General features: G+C 37.2%; 1 protein-coding gene across 1 annotated transcript in view; it reads right to left on the reverse strand.

Annotated features, from left to right (window-relative positions):
• Col4a5 (collagen type IV alpha 5 chain) overlaps positions 1 to 16,580 on the reverse strand; it is a 223,851-nt gene that overhangs the window by 122,512 nt on the left and 84,759 nt on the right. The window contains exons 4-6 of the mRNA XM_021152696.3: positions 5,843 to 5,887; positions 448 to 492; positions 302 to 364 (exon numbers count right to left, since the gene is read on the reverse strand). Of these exons, the coding sequence (XP_021008355.1) occupies positions 302 to 364; positions 448 to 492; positions 5,843 to 5,887 (153 nt within the window). The remainder of the gene's footprint in view (positions 1 to 301; positions 365 to 447; positions 493 to 5,842; positions 5,888 to 16,580) is intronic.

A 16,580-nucleotide genomic window follows, 5' to 3' on the forward strand; every position in this document is an offset into this window, starting at 1 on the left:
ATATTTAAAAAATCAAAATTAGTAAGATATTACCAAGTATTACCCATAACAACTTCTATAGTATGTGAAACACACAAGTCCTAATTCATTTTTAAGATTTATAATACTTTACACAAAGACTTTTAAAATAACCTCTAACCCAATTCAGTATCCTCACTAGTTAAACAGGTTTAAATAAATTACTGAAGTTTAATATACTGAAAATGTTGTCTTAGACACAAAATGACTCTGTCTCTTTTTAGATTTTAATCAACAATCTGTTTACAATTAAGTTGGGAAAAAAAAAAAAAAACAACCTCACCTTGGTTCCATTGCATCCAGGGATACCTTGAGGTCCTGGAGCCCCATCATGGCCTGGCATCCCCTTTGAAAAGGCATATAACACATTTATAATATTTCTTACATTACTTCTTAGGGGAATTTTAAAAGAATGAAAACCATACTTACAGGAAGACCTGGTGTCCCCGGAAATCCAGGAAGTCCAGGAGGGCCCTATAATAATAAAGAAATCACTTGATTCAATGACAAAGCTATTACAAAATGTGCCTCACTGTTACCAATCACTGTTGGTTTAATCGCTAGAAACACTCTTTCACAGAGCTGTCTTTAAAATTCCTTTTACAGAAAACTAGAGACTCCTGTTTGTAAGCACATATTCTTCATTACCGTTAGCAGCAGAAAGCAAAGCAGTGGATGAAATGTCTTTCTTTAGGGTTGCAGACCCTTCAGCTCCTTAGGTACTTTCTCTACCTTCTCCATTGGGGGCCCTGTGTTCCATCTTATAGATGACTGTGAGCATCCACTTCTGTATTTGCCAGGCCCCAGCATTGTCTCACAAGAGACAGCTATAACTGGGTCCCTTCAGCAAAATCTTTCTGGCATATGCAATAGTGTCTGGGTTTGGTGGCTGATTATGGGATGCCTCCCTGGGTGGGGTAGTCTTTGGATAATCCATCCTTTCATTTTAGCTCCAAACTTTGTCTCTGTAACTCCTTTTGTGGGTATTTTGTTCCCGATCTAAGGAGAAATGAAGTATCCACCCATTGGTCTTCCCTCTTCTTGATTTTCTTGTTTTGCAAATTGTATCTTGGGTGTTGGAACAATATGAACTAGCCAACACCCCCAGAGCTCATATCTCTAGCTGCATAAGTAGCAGAAGATAACCTAGTCAGCCATCATTGGGAAGAGAGGCCCCTTGGTATTGCAAACTTTATATGCCCCAATACAGGGGAATATGAGGGCCAAGAAGCAGGAGTGGGTGGGTAGGGGAGCAGGGCGGAGGGAGGGTATAGGGAACTTTCGGGATACCATTTGAAATGTATATAAAGAAAATATCTAATAAATAAATAAATAAATAAATAAATAAATAAATAAATAGAAATGTCTGTCTTTACAGATAAAATTCTTTCAGGTTTGTGAATAATGAATTTACTAGGAGATGAGAGGGCAACAAATGGATCTCCCTCTGAGGACATTAATGTCACTAACCCCAAGCATCTTTCAATTAAATATCCTTGTTGGGATCAGTAAAATACAACTTGACAAATATTTCTGTTGGTGAGGATATAGGGAAACTCGTTCTCTTGTCTGTGGTGAGAACATGGGAATTTGGAATTATCTACCAAAACAATACAACATATCCTGTAATATAACAATTCGCGTCTGTGCACCCATCCCAAAGGACACTACAAATTAGAAAACACAGTGTTCTGTTTTAGGTTTGTGATTGCAGCACTATTGGAGCAATGTTTGGAGGGAAAAAAACAAAAGAGGATGCTTCTGAAAGACTTGTATGGCAGCAAGCAAGGACGTGTCAGTGATCAATGACTTCTGTAAAAGTGACAATGGGCAAGAAGCAAACTTGAAAAGACTCCTAACAGATTAAGGGTGGTACGAAATGGCTGTCAAAAAACTAATGTGCATGGTGCTACATACCTTTAATATCAGCACTGCCAGTGAGCATAAGTCTAGCCAGGTCTACAATGTAAGAACTTATCTCAAAAAACGCAATAGCTTCAATTGATTGAAACATTACATTTTATGAATTGTTTACTTTTTAATAAAAGCCAAAATCGTTCCTTGATCACTACTTCAAGAAGTTATAGATGTTCATTCATTTATTAAAATACTAGCTAAAAATGGTGGTCCGAGGAAGTGTAGAATAAATGAAAAGTAATCTATAAATTGTTAACATAAGACAAGAGTATAGTGGTTAATAGTCATGGAGACATACTGAAGTTTCATTTGCAAAGTGAAAGATGTGAGGGATTGACTTTAAAACATTTGCAAAAATGGTGGTTGTTTGGAGACTAAGTAAAATGTCTAAGTGTTCTATTGTTTTGAGGGTAGAAATAAGCACAAGGATATTGTGTCCTCTCTATCTTTGTCTAAACTTATTTTTTTTCTACTTTTAAACTTTGTATATCAACAGTAGTCTATAATCTGAAACCTAAAAGTCCATACTGTATCAAGCATCTCTAAAGTTGTACTTCAGAAAGAGGGTCTATATAAACACTCCAAGATATCTGGAAGTAGCTGTTATCAGAATGACAAGTTCTTTTTAGTTTCCACTGTGCTTATCACAGGTAGGTATTTATGGCTATTTGAGATATTGTGTAATTATGAAGAGCTTTAATGGTACATATGATATGAATTTACTACAAAAATCATAGTTATACCTGAAAGATTAAACTAAAGATTTTGGACTAGAGAGTTGGCTCAAGGGTTAAGAGCACCCTCTGCTCTTCCAGAGGTCTCTCAGTTCAACTCCCAGCAACCACATCATGGCTCACAGCCATCTGTGATGGGATCTGATGCCCTCTTCTGGCGAATCTAAAGACAGTGACAGTGTATTCATATACAAAATAAATCTTAACTAAAGATTTTGACTTTCTTGTCTTTTTTGTTCAATACTATATCCACTCCAGTTATAAACACCACATAAGGCAACTGAGATGGATTTTCATTTTGGATTGGTTGTTTTCATTTTTTGAGATGTAGTCAAAATTCCATAACCAATACTGATCCACCAAGTTGGGATACTACAAGCTGCTAAAAATTATATAGCCAATAGAATGTTTTTAAAGTTTGTGCAAGTTTTTTATCTAAATATTTAAATATCAAAGAATTAAAAAGTGTGAAAGTTGTGATAAGAATCCACAAATAAGCATGTTATGTAGCCATCCATGCATCTAATAGTCAAAGTAAGAGACATTTCTGTATAAACAGAAGTTTGGAGCTAAAAGAGATTTTCTGGCATGTGAAGAAACTGGGATTCACAGAAGATAGATCTTATCTTTGAAAAACTACCACTATTGGTAAACCAGTATCCTCTAATTCTAAAACCAGCCATATACTAACCAGATGCTGGTTAGTATTAGCCGTTAACTTGTCAGACTCGAGAATCAGCCTGAGAGGTGGCTCTCTGGGCATGCCTGTGGGGAATTATAAATTGTTGTGGGAAGAATTATCTTAATTGTGGACAGGTCCATTCCTTAAGCTTGGGGATCTTGAGCTGAATAAAATGGATGAAAGTAAACTGTGCACTAGTATGAGTGTATTCATACTGCTCTGCATCTGATTGTGAAAATAGTGTGACCATAAAACTTAAAGCTTAAAACTCTTGCTCCCTTGGCTTTAATCATTATTATGAACAATTTTAACCCCTGAACTGTAGGCCAGGATAAATCCCTTCTCCCTTAAATTGCCTTTAACAGAAAATTTTAACTGAGCAATAGCAAAAGAACTAGTATAGAAATTGGTACTAAGAATTGAGACATTTTTTTTGATAAAATTGACTGTGCAAGTCTTAGGCCTTTGGAAATGGTTTTCAGGAGGAATGTGGAAGAAATGAAACATTGGGTTAGAAAAGTCCCTGGGGCTGGTGAGATGACTTAGTAGTTAAGGACACTGGCTGCTCTTCCACAGGTCCTGAGTTGAATCCCCAGCAACCACATGGTGGCTCACAACCATCTATAAAGGGATTAGATGTCCTCTTCTGGCATGCAGGTATATATGCAGACAGAGCACTCCTACATTTTAAAAAATATATAAATAAACTTTTAAAAAGAAAGAAAGTCTCTGAATACAATAAGCAGTGCTTAATGGTTATTCTGCTGGGGACTTGGAAAATAAGAACATTGGGAGGAATATGTCCAGTGGAGGCAGGTCACTGAGATTTCAGAAGGAACTAGGACTCCACCAACAATTGTGCTAGAGAGTATTCATATGATATTTTGGCCAGCAATTTGTCTTCATTCCAATCACTTCCTGAGAAGTTGATGGAAGGCAAATTTAAAGATAATGGATTAATGTATTTGGCAGAGGACATTTCAATACGGGAGAGAATTTAGCCTGGTACTGAGAATATATATATTTGATAAAGATGTCAGCATCATTGAAGAGAAACCTACATTGCACTGGGACAAACAAAAAGGTATCCTGAAGTTATCAGAGCCTCCATCAAGAGCTAGAAGGAGAACTTGGCAATGTAGTCCACATTGTACAAGTTTAAGGGTCATGAAAGGTAAGTTTAAGCAGATCACTGAGTCTTGCTGTAAAGTTTTAATTTTTGTTTTTGGGTTTTTGTTTGTTTGTTTTTAAAACTAAGGTCAGAGGATTTATGGTATGGTTGAAATCTCTGCAAAAATGTCCTAAGAGGCCAAAGTATGAACTTGTAAAGGTAAACCCTAAGTTGCAGTTGAGACCCCAAGATAGTGGAGATGCCAGGAACAAGGGACAGCTGCCAAGGAAAGTTGTGGGCATGGAAAAAAGCAAGCCTAGGGAATAACCTATGTGTTGTAGGTGGTATAACTAAAGGTTTGTGGGACTGCTCAAGGTGTTTTGGAAACCAGTTGACCACGTTACAACCTCTACACGTTAGCCTTACAGTTGCAGGATTTGATCTTTATCCGGTTGGATTTTAATTTATGTTGAAGTGATTATTTTTTGCTATGCCCCACTTCTGTTTTGGAGAGTGATATTTATTCTGTGCCACTATTATGTTGAAGTACATCCATTGCTTTTTTTATTTTATGGGATCTCACAGTTAAGAGGCTTAGTATGAAGGGAATTTTAAAAGTTGGACTGAATGCATTTTAGATCATATAATTGTCATGAACCTATGAGGACAAAGCTTGGAAAGTTATGGCTTAAAAGTGTTGTGTTGATGTGTCAGGCTGACAAAGAGCTGTTCTAATGGTTAATTTTAGTTGTCAACTTGACAGAATCTAGAATTACTAGGGAAATAGCCTTCTGGATGTGCCTATAGGGATTATCTTAGTTATATTAATTGATGTGAGAAGAACTATTTTCATTGTGGTCAGGATCATTCCCTGAGAAGGGGATAATGAACTAGATAAAGTAAGTGAGCTGAGCATAAGTATGTCGATCCTGGCTTTCCATTGAGAAAGTGATGGGACCAGCTGCTACGAACCCCTGCTGCCTTGAGTTCCCCACATAGATGGACAATACTCTTGAGTTGTGACTATGAACAAATGTGGTAATATGAATGGGAAAAAATTCCAGAGAGCTGCACCTTTTGGCACAAAACTACAAATGAGTAATGACGCTTGAGAGGGAGTCTTTCTTAAGGTGATCCCCAGGGATGAGCCCCCACTATTTGATTATCCAATAACAAGTGGTCATCCTTGAAATCATGTATGCATAGAAGCAAGAGTAAATGAACTTAGTATGTTGTATCTATATATGATGTAATATAAACATATATGTGTATATATGTTTGTGAGCAATGATAATTAGTTTCTTGTTGTCTCATACCATTTTACTTGGTCTTATCTGTTGACAACAACAAAGCATTTCCCGTACACTGAATATTGCTTACTCTGATTCCTTTTGGTCCTGGTGGCCCTGGAATTCCATTATCACCCTGAAAAACACAATATTATTTAGTTCCTTTTTTGCCTTCAAATCAGTCATCTAATAACTAATTTTCCATTAGCTAGCCTGAATTTTTTGGTAAACTTTTCTGAAAATTAGTGTTAATTTCATACACCCAAATAAGAATTATGATTAAGATTCAAAACAATGATATTTAAATGAACAATACCAAGAACAGCCAGTATTTTATTGGGGAGACTGTTGACATGAAGAAGAAATGTTGCATGCAGAAAGATATACAAGACACACACAAGAAAATGAAGGTAAATTTGTACATAAGGAAAGAAAAAGAGAGGGTGGGGGGACAAGCTCAAAATCTTGACAGTTTCTATAACACATCAAACTGCAGGTGTACTTGTTGTTTGTGAACTTCTGCTTTTATCTTTCCATTTATTTCAGAAAGCACATTTTACAGAACTTAAAAGTCATAAACTCTCCCTCCCTTCCAGCTTCTGTTCTCTGTTCCTTGCAAATTCTACCTACTCACCTTTAGTCATGCCTGCATTGCCGAAAAGTTTCAATTTTATCTCCATGAATTTTTTGTTAAGTATTTTCTTTAAAGTTTTGAATAAAGAAGACCTAATACAGTTTGATGTAAAGTAGTATATCCACAGATTTTGACAACAAGGACATGAATACTGTTAATGCAAATCTGTAAGTCCCTATAAAATTGTCTCCTTTTAAAAAGTTTAATGACATACTCTTTCTGAAGCAGACGTGTTTGTGAGAAAATTCGATGGATTCTGATTTCCAGTTAAAATAACTAGAAGATCTCTTGTTCAATAAATATTTTATACCTTCTCACTGAAGGCAGAAATAAGACAAAAGTGTGAGTATTGCACCAGTTTGACCAGCAACATGGTTAAAGAAGAACTTCAGGAAAGAAAATTACAAAGTTAGAAGTTATGGAGGACCTGTATTGCTAAAAGTCAAAAGGTTAAAGAAGAAAAATTGCCCCTAGTTTGAGGCCAGCCTTGGCTTCATAGCCTTGCTTCACATTATTAAAATAAATGGGACTTAGATTTGGATTAAAGTGAATACTAGAAGATAGCTTTATTATAGTAACAACCATTTACGAGACTTACTAGAAGAAAATACTCAACCAATAATGGCAAAACAAAATATTTTGCAGTAAATTTAACAAGAAATGCACAAGATTTACAAAAGGAAAGGATTAAAAACAGTTGTGAACTTCACAAAGAAATAGTTAAATATGTATAAAAAAAGAAATTCCATGTCCTTAAAAAAGGGAATCCAATTTAAACAGTAAATTAAAATTTAGATAGAAATTTTATATAATGAAAATAGAAGTTACTGGTTGTTTTTAAGACTATACAGTAGCTCCAAAGTTTATATAGACAAAAACACCCCAGCAATATCTTTGAGAAAACTTATAAAAAGAAAAGAGAACAGAGTGGGCCCTACACCAGTCAGACGTAAAAGTGAAGCAAGGCTTCAGTTATTAAAATAGTTTGGGACTTAGATTTGGATAAAGTGAATACTAGATTATCAGAAAGAAAGCTCAAATGAACTTAGAAAACAGAAGCCACTCTTTAGCCAAGGATAGCTTCTAAGATCCCACATAGTCACCACCTGAAAATGTAGACAGAAAGCAAATTTCTACATGCAAATTTCTATTTTCATATGTACACATAAATGTAACAAAATTTATAAACACTGAAAGACTTTAAAAATAACAAAGGATAATATGAAACAAGTGTAACAATATATTATAATGAGTTTTGGAAAACATTAATTATTAATTTTAAAAATTTCAGCTTATTTCCATACAGTAGTTGGATGCATATGATTGAAATCATGGGAAATGAAACTACAAATAAAGGGTGGTTACTGTATAATGAATATTTCATTGCAAATGAGTAGAGAAAAAATTAAGGCATTTTATTGGTTATTTTCTTTATTTACATTTCCAATGTTATCCACTTTCCCAATTTCTTCCCTTCCCGGAAATTCCCTATCCCACCCTTCCCCCAGCTTCTATGAGGGTGTTCCTTCACCCACCTACCCACCCACCCCCACCACCCTGCTCTCGATTCCTCTATACTGGGGCATCTATCAAGCCTTCATAGGACCAAGGACCTCTCCTCCCATTGATGCCTGGCAAGGCTGTCCTCTGTTACATATGCAGTTGGAGCCATGTGTACTCCTTGGCTGATGGCTTTGGCTTGATTAATGAACTCTGGGGATCTGGCTGGTTCATATTGTTGTTCTTCCTATGGGGTTTCAAACCCCTGAAACACCTTCAGTCGTTTCTCTAACTCCTCTATTGAGGACTCCGTGCTAATTCCAATGATTGGCTGAGAGCATCCACCTCTGGCAGAGCCTCTCAGGAAACAGCTATGGCATTCACAATAGTGTCTGGATTTGGTAACTGTATAAGGCATGAATCCCCAGGTGGGACAGTCTCTGGATGGCTTTTCCTTCAGTCTGTGCTCTACACTTTTTCTCCATATTTTCTCCTGTGATTATTTTGTTCTCCTTTTAAGAAGGACTGAAGCCCCCACACTTCGGTATTCCTAATTCTTGAACTTAATGTGTTCTGTGAATTGTATCTTGAGTATTTGGAGATTTTGGGCTAATATCCACTTATCAGTGAGTATATACCATGTGTTTTCTTTTGTGATTGAGTTACCTCATTCAGGACGATATTTTCTAGTTCCATACATTTCTTTAAGAATTTCATGAATTCATCCTTTTAAATAACTGAGTAGTACTCCATTGTGTAAGCGTATCACATTCCTCTGTTGAAGGACATTGGGTTCTTTCCAGCTTCTGGTTATTTATAAATAAGGCTGCTATGAACATAGTGGACCATGTGTCCTTATTACATGTTGGATATGCCCAGGAATGGTATAGCTGGGTCATCACGTACTACTATGTCCAATTTTCTGAGGAACCACCAAATGCTTTCCAGAGTCGTTGTACCAGCTTGCAATCCCACCAGCAATGGTGTATTCCCTTTTCTCCACATCCTTGCCAGCATCTGCTGAGATTTTGATCTTAGCCATTCTGACTGGTGTGAGGTAGAATCTCAGGGTTGTTTTGATGTGGATTTCCTTAATGACTAAGGGTGCAAAACATTTCTTTAGGTGTTTCTCTCCATTCATTATTTCTCCATTGAGAATTCTTTGTTTAGCTCTTTACTGCATTTTAATAGGGTTATTTGATTCTTGGGAGTCTAACTTCTTGAATTCTTTGTATTATATTGGATATTAGCCCTCGATCAAATGTAGGATTGGTAAAGATCTTTTCTCAATATGTTGGTTGCCATATGTAGTCCTATTGACAGTGTACTTTGCCTTACAGAAGCTTTGCAATTTTATGAGGTCCCATTTGTTGTTTCTTGATCTTAGAGTATAAGCCATTGATGTTCTGTTCAGGAAAAATTTCCCCCTGTGCCCATGTGTTTGAGGCTCTTCCCCACTTTCTCTTCTATAAGTTTCAGTGTCTCTGGTTTTATGTGGAGTTCCTTGATCCACTTAGACTTGAGCATTGTGCAAGTAGATAAGAATGGATCAATTCGAATTCTTCTACATGATAACTGCCAGTTGAACAGCACCATTTTTTGAAAATGCTGTGTTTTTTTTCCACTGGATGGTTTTAGCTCCATTGTCAAAGATCAAGTGACCATATGTGTGTGGGTTCATTTTTGGGTCTTCAATTCTGTTCCATTGATCTTCCTGCCTGTCTCTGTACCAATTCCATGCAGTGTTGTTGTTGTTGTTGTTGTTTTTTTTTTTTAATCACAATTGCTCTGTAGTACAGCTTGAGGTCAGGCGTGGTGATTCCCCCAGAAGTTCTTTTATTGTTGAGAATAGGTTTTTCTATCTTGAGTTTGTTTGTTTGTTTGTTTGTTCTGAATGAATTTGCAAATTGCTCTTTCTAACTTTATGAAGAATTGATAAGGAATTTTGATGGGGATTGCATTAAATCTGTATATTGCTTTCAGCAAAATGGCCATTTTGCTCTATTTGCCTGCCAATCCATGATCATGGGAGATCTTTCCATCGTCTGAGATCTTTTTCGATTTCTTTCTTCAGAGACTTGAAGTTCTTATCATACTGATCTTTCACTTTCTTAGTTAGAGTCACACCAAGGTATTTTATATTATTTGTGACTATTGTGAAGGGTATTGTTTCCCTAATTTCTTTCTCAGCCTGTTTATCCTTTGTGTATAGAAAGGCCACTGATTTGTTTGAATGAATTCTATATCCAGCTACTGCACTGAAGCTGTTTATCAGGTCTAGGGGGTCTCTGGTGGAATTTTTAGGGTCACTTATATATACTATCATATCATCTGCAAAAAGTGATATTTTGATTTCTTCCTTTCCAATTTGTATCCCTTTGATCTCCTTTTGTTGTCGAATTGCTCTGGCTAGGACTTCAAGTACTATATTGAATAGGTAGGGAGAAAGTGGCAACCTTGTCTAGTCTCTGATTTTAGTGGGATTTCTTCAAGTTTCTCTCTATTTAGTTTGATGTAGGGTACTGGTTTTCTGTATATTGATTTTAATCTGTTTAGGTAGGGGCCCTGAATTCCTGATCTTTCTAAGACTTTTAACATGAAGGGATGCTGAATTTTGTCAAATGCTTTTTCAGCATCTAATGAAATGATCATGTGGTTTTTTTCCTATGAGTTTGTTTATGTAATGGATTATATTGATGGGTTTCCATATATTGAACCATTCCTGCATCTCTGGGATGAAGCCTAATTTATCATGGTGAATGATCATTTTGATGTGTTCTTGGATTCGCTTGGCAAGAGTATTTTTGCATCTATGCTCATAAGGGAGATTGGTCTGAAGTTTTCTTTCTTTGTTTCGTCTTTGTGTAGTGTAGGTAAACGCATGATTGTGGCTTCATAAAACGATTTGGGTAGTGTTTCTTCTGTTTCTATTTTGTGGAATTGTTTGAAGAGTACTGGTATTACTTCTTCTTTAAAGGTCTGATAGAATTCTCCACTAAACCCATCTGGTCCTGGGTTTTTTTTTAGGTCGGAGGCAATTAATGACTGCTTCTATTTCTTTATGGGTTATGGGACAGTTTAGATCATTTATCTGATCCTGCCTTAAATTTGGCACCTAGTATATGTCTAGAAAATTGTCCATTTCATCCAGACTTTTCAATTTTGTTGAGTATAAACTTTTGTAGTATGATCTGATGATTTTTTGAATTTCCAAGGTTTCTGTTCTTATGTCTCCCTTTTCAATTCTGATTTTATTAATTTGGATACTGTTTATGTGCCCTCTGTTTAGTCTGACTAAGTGTTTGTCTGTCTTACTGATTTTCTCAAAGAACCAGTTCTTGGTTTTGTTGATTCTTTGTATAGTACTTTTTGTTTCTACTTGGTTGATTTCAGCCCTGAGTTTGATTATTTCCTGCCTTCTACTCTTTTGTGTGTACTTTCTTCTTCTTCTTTCTTCTTCTTCTTCTTCTTCTTCTTCTCCTTCTCCTTCTCCTCCTGCTCCTGCTCCTGCTCCTGCTCCTGCTCCTGCTCCTGCTCCTGCTCCTTCTCCTTCTCCTTCTCCTTCTCCTTCTCCTTCTCCTTCTCCTTCTCCTTCTCCTTCTCCTTCTCCTTCTCCTTCTCCTTCTCCTTCTCCTTCTCCTTCTCCTTCTCCTTCTCCTTCTCCTTCTCCTTCTCCTTCTCCTTCTCCTTCTCCTTCTCCTTCTCCTTCTCCTTCTCCTTCTCCTTCTCCTTCTCCTTCTCCTTCTCCTTCTCCTTCTCCTTCTCCTTCTTCTTCTTCTTCTTCTTCTTCTTCTTCTTCTTCTTCTTCTTCTTCTTCTTCTTCTTCTTCTTCTTCTGTTCTAGAGCTTTCAAGTGTGCTGTCAAGCTGCTAGCTCTCTCCAGTTTCTTTTTGGAGGCACTTAGAGCTATGAGTTTTCCTCTTACCACTGCTTTCATTGTGTCCCATAAGTTTTTGTCTGATGTGTATTTTTATTTTTATTTTTATTACATTCTAAAAATTCTTTAATTTCTTTATTTCTTCCTTGAACAAGTTATCATTGAGGAGAACATTGTTCAGCTTTCATGTGTATGTGTGTTTTCCATTGTTTTGTTGGAATTTAAGACAGTTTTTAGTCCATGGTAATCTGATAGGGTGCATGTGATTATTTCAATCTTCTTCTATATGTTGAAGCCTGTTTTGTGACCAATTATATGGTCAGTTTTGGAGAAGGTACCATGAGATGCTGAGAAGAAGGTATATTCTTTTGCTTCAGGATGAAATGTTCTATAAATATCTGTTAGATCCATTTGGTTCATAACTTCTGTTAGTTTCACTATGTCTCTGTTTAGTTTCTGTTTCCATGATCTATCCATTGCTGAGAGTTGGGTGTTGAAGTATCCCACTATTATTGTGTGGGATATGATGTGTGCTTTGAGCTCTAGTAAAGTTTCTTTCATGAATGTGGGTGCCTTGCATTTGGAGCATAGATATTCAGAATTGAGAGTTCATCTTGGTAGATTTCTCCTTTGACCAATATTACATGCCCTTTCTTTTCCTTTTTGATAACTTTTGGATAAAATTTGATTTTACTCGATATTAGAATGGCTACTCCAGCTTGTTGCTTGGGACCATTTGCTTGAAAAATTGTTTTCCAAACTTTTACTCTGAGATAGTGTCTGTCTTTGTCACTGAGGTTTATTTCTTTTTCTTTTCACCCCCCACAGATCATGGTCATTTTTTAAAATTAGGTATTTTCTTCATTTACATTTCCAGTGCTATCCCAAAAGTCCTCATACCCCCAGACTCACCTACCCACCCACTCCCACTTCTTGGCCCTGGCGTTCCCCTGTAGTGAGGCATAAAAAGTTTGCATGACCAATGGGCCTCTCTTTCCACTGATGGCCCACTAGGCCATCTTCTGATACATATGCAGCTGGAGACACGGGCTCTGGGGGGTACTGGTTAGTTCATATTGTTGTTCCACTTATAGGGTTGCAGATCCCTTTAGCTCCTTAGGTACTTTCTCTAGCTCCTCCATTTGGGGGGCCCTGTGATCCATCCACTAGCTGACTGTGAGCATCCACTTCTGTGTTTGCTAGGCCCTGGCATAATCTCACAAGAGACAGCTATATCAGGGTCCTTTCAGCAAAATCTTGCTAGTGTATGCAATGGTGTCAGCATTTGGAGGATGATTATGGGATGGATCCCCGGATATTGCATTCTCTAGATGGTCCATCCTTTAGTCTCAGCTCCAAACTTTGCCTCTATAACTCCTTCCATGGGTGTTTTGTTCCCAATTCTAAGAAGGGGCAAAGTGTCCACAGTTTGGTCTTTGTTCTTCTTGAGTTTCATGTGTTTCACAAATTGTATCTTATATCTTGGGTATTCTAAGTATCTGGGCTAATATCCATTTATCAGTGAGTACATATTATGTGAGTTCTTTTGTGATTGGGTTACCTTACTCAGGATGATGCCCTCCAGGTCCATCCATTTGCCTAGGAATTTCATAAATTCATTCGTTTTAATAGCTGAGTAGTACTCCATTGTGTAAATGTACCGCATTTTCTGTATCCATTCCTCTGTTGAGGGGCATCTGGGTTCTTTACAGCTTCTGGCTACTATAAATAAGGCTGCTATGAACATAGTGGAGCATGTGTCCTTCTTACCGGTTGGGACATCTTCTGGATATATGCCCAGGAGAGATATTGCTGGATCCTCTGGTAGTACTATGTCCAGTTTTCTGAGGAACTGCCAGACTGATTTCCAGAGTGGTTGTACAAGCTTGCAACCCCACCAACAATGGAGGAGTGTTCCTCTTTCTCCACATCCTTGCCAGCATCTGCTGTCACCTGAATTTTTGATCTTAGCCATTTTGACTGGTGTGAGGTGGAATCTCAGGGTTGTTTTGATTTGCATTTCCCTGATGATTAAGGATGTTGAACATTTTTTCAGGTGCTTCTCTGCCATTCGGTATTCCTCAGGTGAGAATTCTTTGTTTAGCTCTGAGCCCCATTTTTAATGGGGTTATTTGATTTTCTGGAGTCCATCTTCTTGAGTTCTTTATATATATTGGATATTATTCCCCTATCTAGTTTATGATAGGTAAAGATCATTTCCCAGTCTATTGGTGGCCTTTTTGTCTTATTGATGGTGTCTTTTGCCTTACAGAAGCTTTGCAATTTTATGAGGTCCCATTTGTGGATTCTTGATCTTACAGCACAAGCCATTGCTGTTCTATTCAGGAATTTTTCCCCTGTGCCCATACCTGGAGGCTTTTTCTTGCATGCAGCAAAATGCTAAGTCCTGTTTATGTATCCAGTCTGTTAGTCTATGTCTTTTTATTGGGGAATTGAGTCCATTGATGTTAAGAGGTATTAAGGAAAAGTGATTGTTACTTCCTGTTATTTTTGTTGTTAGAGGTGTAATTATGTTTGTGTGGCTATCTTCTTTTGGGTTTGTCGAAAGATTACTTTCTTGATTTTCCCTCCTTGTGTTTGTGTTTTCCATCTATTATCCTTTGTAGGGCTGGATTTGTGGAAAGATATTGGGTAAATTTTTGTTTTGTCATGGAATATCTTGGTTTCTCCATCTATGGTAATTGAGAGTTTTCTGGGTATAATATCCTGGGCTGGCATTTGTGTTCTCTTAGTGTCTGTATGTGATCTGCTCAGGATCTTTTGGCTTTCATAGTCTATGGTAGGGTCTAGTGTAATTCTGAGAGGTCTGCCTTTATATGTTACTTGACCTTTTTCTCTTACTGTTTTTAATATTCTTTCTTTGTTTAGTACATTTTGTTTTTTGATTATTATGTTACAGGAGGAATTTCTTTTTTGGTCCAGTATATTTGGAGTTCTGTAGGCTTTTTGTATATTCATGGGCATCTCTGCCTTTAGGTTAGGGAAGTTTTCTTCTATAATTTTATTGAATATATTTACTGGCCCTTTAAGTTGAGAATCTTTACTCTTTTCTATACCTATTATCCTTAGGTTTGGTCTTCTTATTAAGTCCTGGATTTCCTGGATGTTTTTGGCTAGGAGCTTTTTGCATTTTGCATTTTCTTTGACTGTTGTGTCAATGTTTTCCATGGTATCTTCTGCCTCTGAGATTCTCTCTTCTATCTCTTTTATTCTGTTGCTGATGCTTGCATCTATCACTCCTGATCTCTTTCCTAGGTTTTCTAACTCCAGGGTTGTCTCCCTTTGTGATTTTTTTTTATTGTTTCTATGTCCATTTTTAGATCTTGGATGGTTTTGTTAATTTCCTTCACCTGTTTGATTGTGTTTTCCTGTAATTCTTAAAGGGATTTTTGTGTTTCCTCTTTAAAGTCTTCTACCTGTTTACTTGTGTTCTCCTGTATCTATTTAAGGAATTTATTTATGTCCTTCTTAATGTCCTCTATCACCATCATGAGAAGTGACTTTTGATCCAAGTATTGCTTTTCTGGTGTAATAGTGGAACCAGGACTTGCAATGGTGGGAGAATTGGGTTCTGATGATTCCAAGTAACCTTGGTTTCTGTTGCTTATATTCTTGTGCTTGCTTTCTGCCATCTCTAGTGCTACCTGAACTAGTTATATCTAACTGGAGCCTGTCCTTCCTGTGATCCTGGTTGTGTCAGAACTCCTCAGAGTCCAGCTGTCTCTGTGATCCTGTGATTCCAGGATCTTGTGATCTTGAGATCCTGGGTGTGTCAGAGTTCCTGGGAGTCAAGCTGCCTCTGGGACCCTGAGATCCTCGTATGACCAAACTCCTGGAATCCTGTTATCCTGTGATTCTGTGATCCTGGGCATGTTAGAGAGCCTGGAGTGGAGCTTCCTAAAGGTGGTGTGGAACTGGCTCTGGAGTTTGTGCCCAAGGTGAACTGGTGTAGACCAGAAGGAACCTGAGCCACTGGTCAGGCGAGGTTCCTGTGTCCCTGGATCCCTCTAGTCCCAGTTGCTTTTGGTGTTGTTGGAACAGATGCTGTGTCCTCCTCACCTCTGATTCTACAATCCTGGGCATGTTAGAGCATCTGAGAATAGAGCTTCCTCTGGGTGTTGTGGGACTGTGTTTAAGGTGTATCTTAAATCACAAACCATATCCTAGGATGGGTTTCACACAGGGAAAAAATAAATTGACATACTGAAAGAAAACTTTTGAGAATTAATATATACCCTCAAAGTATATAAGATTTGTTCTCATGAAAATCCATATGACTTAAAGACAGAGATTCATAAATACATACATTTTCTTGCACATGCCTAGAAAAGCAAAAGACAAGGGTAAAATAATACAACAACGTACAGTGTGTGCATGGACATAACCTTCCTAACAAATAGCTTGACAAAATATGAAAGCACCAAGTCATGAGAAAAGGGACAAATGATATGAAAATAGAGATCACAGGAAGACAAAGGAAACTTTGATCTGTGAGAAGCATATTCATAATCGTAAAAAGAGGAATGCAAATTGAAAGTATATTGAAAGGGCACTCTTCTACCATAATGACAACTAGAAAAGGTTTTTAGTAATAGAGATGAAGCTGTAGGGAAATAAATCTCCTTTGTTGCTAAATCAAAGGTAAATCATAAATGTTTGGGAAATAGTGATCTGGTAATATGTGTAAAAAAACATGTGCATACATGGGCACTCATTTCCCACAATTTATCTTTCCAATTCATGCTTATTGATGCAATAAGAATTAATCAAAGATTTGCATCTTAGCAGTTATGTTTTA

This window comes from Mus caroli, unplaced genomic scaffold, assembly GCF_978045245.1.
Source record: "Mus caroli unplaced genomic scaffold, Mus_caroli_1 scaffold_5, whole genome shotgun sequence".
NCBI lineage: Eukaryota > Metazoa > Chordata > Mammalia > Rodentia > Muridae > Mus > Mus caroli.